General features: G+C 48.8%; 1 protein-coding gene across 1 annotated transcript; it reads right to left on the minus strand.

Annotated features, from left to right (window-relative positions):
- Window positions 1-271: 271 nt before the first annotated feature.
- Window positions 272-4,754, minus strand: CCL26 (C-C motif chemokine ligand 26). The gene is made up of 3 exons (XM_040261273.1): window positions 4,513-4,754; window positions 4,299-4,413; window positions 272-565 (listed from the first exon to the last, which is right to left on the minus strand). The coding sequence occupies exons 1-3, from the start codon at window positions 4,583-4,585 to the stop codon at window positions 469-471; spliced, it is 285 nt and encodes a 94-aa protein (XP_040117207.1). The 5' UTR covers window positions 4,586-4,754; the 3' UTR covers window positions 272-468.
- Window positions 4,755-5,977: the final 1,223 nt, after the last annotated feature.

Below are 5,977 nucleotides of genomic sequence, written 5' to 3' on the forward strand. Positions count from 1 at the left end.
ATGGATGTACTTCATTTATCCTGCAAAAACAGGCCATGAGGTATTGTACAGTTTAATTTTCCATATAACATAAACTTATCTCTCTATATAGTGTTAAAACAGTTCATACGCCTTTTGCCAAAATATATTAACATCGTCCCTGCTTTTTTTTTTTCCCCCACAAACAAAAATGTAACACAGAATTCAATACCATGGTCCATTCAGGGACTCGGGACTGGCCAGGTAGTCAGCGGCAAATATTGACTCCTTCATTTTCTTTGAAGAAAATTCAGTTTTTAATTGAATAAGAACGTTTATTGAGCAACTCAAATCTTTATTAAAAACAAGACTGGTTGAAAACTCTCCTCTCCACCCTACCAGACCCATGGAGCCTTCGGTTGGAGAAGTTTTTCAGGCTCCATCAAAGGACAGCAGAGCCAAGTGCAGAGCCGGATCCAGGAGTCTTGGACCGAAAATTCAGCGGTCAGGTCACAGTTGTTGCTGGACTCTGAGTTTTGAAATGTATCTTTGCACCCATGCTTCCTTCGGCTGGGCACACACTTTCCGGCCTCTCTTGGTGGTGAATCTGCGGAAGAGAGATGGTGAGAGTCAACACTAAGAACTTTGGCCTCCTGGAAGAGGATGGAGTTGAGGGGCAGCCCCCCACCCTGACCCAGATGATCTCCTGATCGTGCCCCCTTTGCTGTACCCCCGTCGCTGTTGCCTCTTCCTTCTTTCTGGCTGCGTTGAGTCTAGTCTATTGCAGCATGTGGGCGCCTCTCTAGTTGTGGTGTTCCGGCTCCAGCTCAGGCTCCAGGGCACGGGCTCTCAGCTGCCCCGAGGCCTGTGGGATCTTAGTTCCCTGACTAGGGATCGAACCCATGTCCCCTGCATTGGCAGGCACATTCTTAACCACTGGACCCACCAGGGAAGCCTCCCAGCTCCCTCTTCCGGCCCCGCCCTCCCTCCTCTCCCCTAGCCTGTTTTCCACTGGAAGCCACGCTTCTTGGCCCACGTTTGTCAGGAAACATGTTCCAACAGCTCTGGTCTGAAGCAGGCAACCTGCACCGTGCCTCAAAATTCTTCTGTTTTAATATAACAGCTTTATTGGGATATAATTCACACACTGTATAATTGGCCCACTTAAAGTGTATAATTAGGATTCAGGGGTTTTCATTTATCCGTAGATGATACAGCCATCGCCACAGTCAATTTTAGAAGATTTGCATCACTGCACAAAGGAACCTCACATGCTGGTGCCACTTAATTCTTAATCACGTTATTGTGGGTTGTTTGCCACAGCTGTCCATGTGGAGAAGATTCCCGTGTTCCTTACTGCACCATGAGCTCCTTAAGACTGGGGGTTGTGGGCCTTCCCTGGTGGTCCAGTGTCTAAGACTCTGCACTCCCCACGCAGCGGGGACTGGGTTCAGTCCCTGGTCAGGGAACTAGATCCCACGTGCTGCAAATAAAAACTGGAGCAGCCAGATAAATAAATATGAAAAAAAAAAAGACTGGGGGTTGTAGTTGATGTCCCTGAATTGTTTTCAGCCATTGCTCCTCGAGAGCATTCAGATGCGACAAGAGCCTAAGGGTGCTCTAAGCTGGAGCACCGTGTGCTCACTGGGGTTCCTGCCCTGGCACGTGCAAGGGAGAAGAGCCCAAAGGATGGGAAAATAAGGGAGAAAAAGGGCTTCACGGATGTTCGAACATCCATTTGACATTGTTCCCATTAAGAAGTGGGGGCCTATGTCTCCTCCTCTTGAATTTAGGCCAGTCTTAGAGGACTGGTTGACCAATAGGAATGGCAGAAGTGATGCTATGTGACTTGGCAGCTAGGTCATAGAAGGTTGTAGAATTTCTGCCTGGTTCACTGAGCACTCATACAGGAGCTTTGGACATCCTTGTAAGGAGTCCTGCCACCCCAGGTCACCACTCCATGGGGAGGCCCAAACTAGCCCAACAGAGATCACACAAAGATGCCCTGGAGGCAGAGAGTTGCCTCCAGCCCCCCGAGCTGATCCAGCTCCAGCACCGTCAGTCTGCTGTTGTTGAGTCGCTAGGTTGTATCCAGCTCTTTTATGACCCTGTGGACCATAGCCCGCCAGTCTCCTCTGTCCATGGAATTTTCCAGGCAAGAATACTGGGGTGGGTTGCCATTTCCTTCTCCAGGGGATCTTCCTGACCCAGGGATCGAACCCACGTCTCCTGCACTTGGCTCCTGCATTGCAGGTGGATTCTTTACTGGTGAGCCACCAGAAAGCCACCATCTGTCCATAACCACATAAGAGATGTCAAGCCAGAGCCTCACAGCTGAGCCCTTCTGGAATTCCTGACCCAGGGAAACCATGAGAGATAAGATTATCACTGTTGGATTAAGCCACTAGACTTTGAGTGATTTGTTATGCAGCAACAGATGGCTGATCTAGACCCCTCACCTTCCTTTTAAAACAAATGACTGTGTCCAAGGTTATACAACTTGTGACAGAGCCGCTGCTTTGAGCTTAGCTTGGGGCTTTTTGCCCGCTGTTGGTTAAGCGTTAATGTCTCTAAAGCTCCAAAAAGTCAATCAAGACACGAAGGAGAAGGCCCAGGGAGGGCATCCTGAGCCCAGGAGCATCCCCCTGCATAGCTGGGCACTGGGGTACCTCTTGCCTGCCCTTAACTGTGACAATATTTGGGTTTGTCCTTGGAGCCTGTCGTCTACCTTTCTGCACATTCTCTCATGCTCAGGAACCCCAAGTCCTGGAGAGCAGTGACAGCCCCTACTTGTGTATTTACACTTAAAGATCACTTCCATTACCCACTCCAGTATTCTTGCCTGGAGAATCCCATGGACAGAGGAGCCTGGCGGGCTACAGTCTGTGGGGTCACCAAGAGTTGGGCACAACTGAGGCAACTTAGCATCACTTCCATTTGCTGAACGTTTACTGGATGCAGGCTCAGCGCTATGTGCTTTGCATTATACTAACCTCATTTAGTCCTTCCAGGGGCCCTTCCCGGTATGTGTCATCTCTCCTGCTGCCGATGAGCTTGGTGTGACCTGCCTCTTGTCCACCTGTCTGCCTTGTCAGAAATATGTTCAGCCTGCCCCCATCCACCACGCTCCTGCCAGCCCCCTTCACCTGGGCCGCTCCCACTTACCCTCGGGGGTTCTCAGTATAAATGTCACCTCCTCCAGGAAAGCCTCCCAACACTAAGTGAGGTCCTCCTGTGACTATGATGAAGGGTACTCAAATATGCTGCCCCCAAATATGCCGCTTTGACAAAAGGATTATTTTGTGCTAAAGACACTAAAAAACTCGAAAAACAAAAAAAACCCAAGAAACAAAACAGAAAAACCCAAACACCAGCAAGTGCAAGAAGGGCATTCTGACCTCCCCTTTGCCTCCTGAAAGCAGGAGATAAAACTCCCATGTGAAAAATGTCCTCCTTGTACCTGGAGGAAAAATTATTCTTAACGTCAGAGATAGTCAAGGCCAAGAAAACTCTGTACAAACAAACATTATTAAGATAACTCTTATCAGTCTTTAGCTTTCTTCACCCCCATATATTTTAATTACTTTTCCACAATTCCCTCTTTGTTCAAAAGCATGTAGGCTTTGGACAAAAGCATGTAGATTTTGCTGCTTCCTTGGGTCTTCATCTTCCTGTGGGGCTCCATGTGCATGAAACAATCTGTATGCTTTCCTCCTGTTAATCTGTTTTATGTCCATTTAATTCTCAGGCTCAGCCAGAGCCCCGAGGAGGGTAGAGATAAAGTTTTACCTCCTCTCCAATGACATGCTCCCTCCTGCTGCCCTTTACAAGCACTCATACCTATTTTGTGCAAGTGTCTTTTAATGCCCTCTTTCTGATGCTAGATGTAAGATCTATGCAAGCATGCAAAGTTGCTTCAGTCATGGGACCCTCTGGACTGTAGCTCTCTAGTCTCCTCTGTCCATGGGGATTCTCCAGGCAAGAATACTGAAGTGGGTTGCCATGCCCTTCTCCAGGGGATCTTCCCAACCCAGGGATCAAACCCACATTCTTCTTCATTGGCAGGTGGTTCTTGCCACCTGGGTCTATAAGGGCTGTTTATTCTTTTATACCCAGCACTTAGCACAGTGCCTGGCAGATCCCTGGATCATGGTCTGCAAGTCAGGAAACCAAGCTCAGAGTCATGCTTGTTAATGCCCGAGGTTAAGCAATAACCAACTGACCAGGTTTCCAGCCTGAGGTTCATCCTGGCCCTGGGGTGGGGGGTGTGGTCTGCTCAGCACCTTTTGAACTACATAACTGGTAAGGGACCCCAAAAAACCCAAAGGAGAAATACTCACATCACAGCCTTCAGGGAGCAGCTGTTCCTGGTGAATTCATAACTATGCACCTGCTTCCAGGGAAGGGTTTTTTGGCTGTATTGGAAACAGCAGAACTTGGCCACATCACTGCCACCTTAGAGGAAAAAAAAAAACAGAGAGAGGAAGGATCTTGGAGCTGGCCCTTTGCTTCCATCCATGGTCAGCCTGGGAAGGGAGTGGGGCAGCTCCGTACGTGTGGCAGCTCCGAGATCGACACTCAGGATAAGAACCAGGAAAAGAAGGGAAGCCAAAGGGAAGTTCTTCATTGTGGTGCAAGCTGGGTCCTTCAGAGCCTTCTTTTTAATTCCTCTGTCTTGTCAGGAACCCTCTTTTATGGGTCTGAGCCAACCCTGGAGATAGTTCCAGAGAATTTTATGGTTGAGCACAAAAGCAGCTCTTTTGACCCTTTAGTGGGAAGTAACCTTATATCTGTGAAAAGGAGAGTGGAAAGTCAAGAGGTATCATGGGAGGGGAGGAGCCAGGACACCATGAAAGTCTCTCAGCCAGTGGAATGGTTTGAGTCAACACTGATTATTTTAGAAGCAAAAACAGAGGAAATGAAATAAGAATTCTGGTGAATTGACCTCAGTTGCTTTTATAAATCAATGATTGTTCCAGATAGATGTCTGGTTCTTGGCCAAAGCTTTCATTTCAAAGTGTTGATTGTTCTCAGGGACATTTGGACAGTCTCAGGAGAGGAGCGTAGAGCAGTGTGATTACACAATGGATGTTCAAGAATGGTGCTCCAGGTATGTGCCCTTCCTAGCATCCCAGTGCTGCACATCACCTCATAGGTGATATGCCAGGGCTGCTTGAGGGGGGCACTTAGGGGTATCTCATCCAGTTTAAAGGGTCTCAAAGTCTGTTAGAACATCACAACCATCTGGAATGTTGAGATAATCCCCAGTGGCCAGTGATTTAATGAATTATGCCTGCACAGTAAAGCCTCTATAAGCATCCCCAAATAGCACTTCCCTCGTGGTCCAGTGGTTAAGAATCTGCTTGCCAATGCAGGGGACATAGGTTTGATCCCTGCTTCTGGAAGATTCCACATGTTGTAGGGCAGCTAAGCCCATGGACCACAATTACCGAGCCTGTGCTCCAGAGCCCGGGAACCGCAGCTACTGAGCTCAGGAGCTGCAACTATGGAAGCTGGCGAGCTCCAGGGCCTGTGCTCCACAGCAAGAGATGCCACCGCAGTGAGAAGCCCACAGCCCACAGCCCACAGCCAGAGAGCAGACCCACCCGCCGCAAACACAGAAAAGCCCGAGCAGCAAGGAGGCCCCAGGGCAGCCAAAAATAAATAACAGCAATTAAAAAGAGGCAGACGAAGGATGGAGGTGGGATGGGTCTGTCTTGGGAAGACCTCCCAGGGTCCTGTCCAGTTACAAGGTGGTAGCCTGGGCTTGCAATGGGTGTCTGAAGTGTGGGTGCCATCTCGTGGGACTGAACCCTTAGCCTGTGGGATCTGAAACAATCTCCAGGTAGACAGAGTCAGAACTGCGTAAACTGTAGGGTACTCAGCTGGTGTCTGAGAATTGCTGGGTGTGAGGAAAACCGTCCCACATCTTCATCAGAAGTAAAGTATGCAGAGTACAGCGTTTCACTGAGTAGACAGAAAACCAAGGTTCTTTTCCCCCTTTCAGCTCTAAATCAGT

This window comes from Oryx dammah, unplaced genomic scaffold (genome assembly GCF_014754425.2).
Source record: "Oryx dammah isolate SB20612 unplaced genomic scaffold, SCBI_Odam_1.1 HiC_scaffold_2, whole genome shotgun sequence".
In the NCBI taxonomy this organism is placed as follows: Eukaryota; Metazoa; Chordata; class Mammalia; order Artiodactyla; family Bovidae; genus Oryx; species Oryx dammah.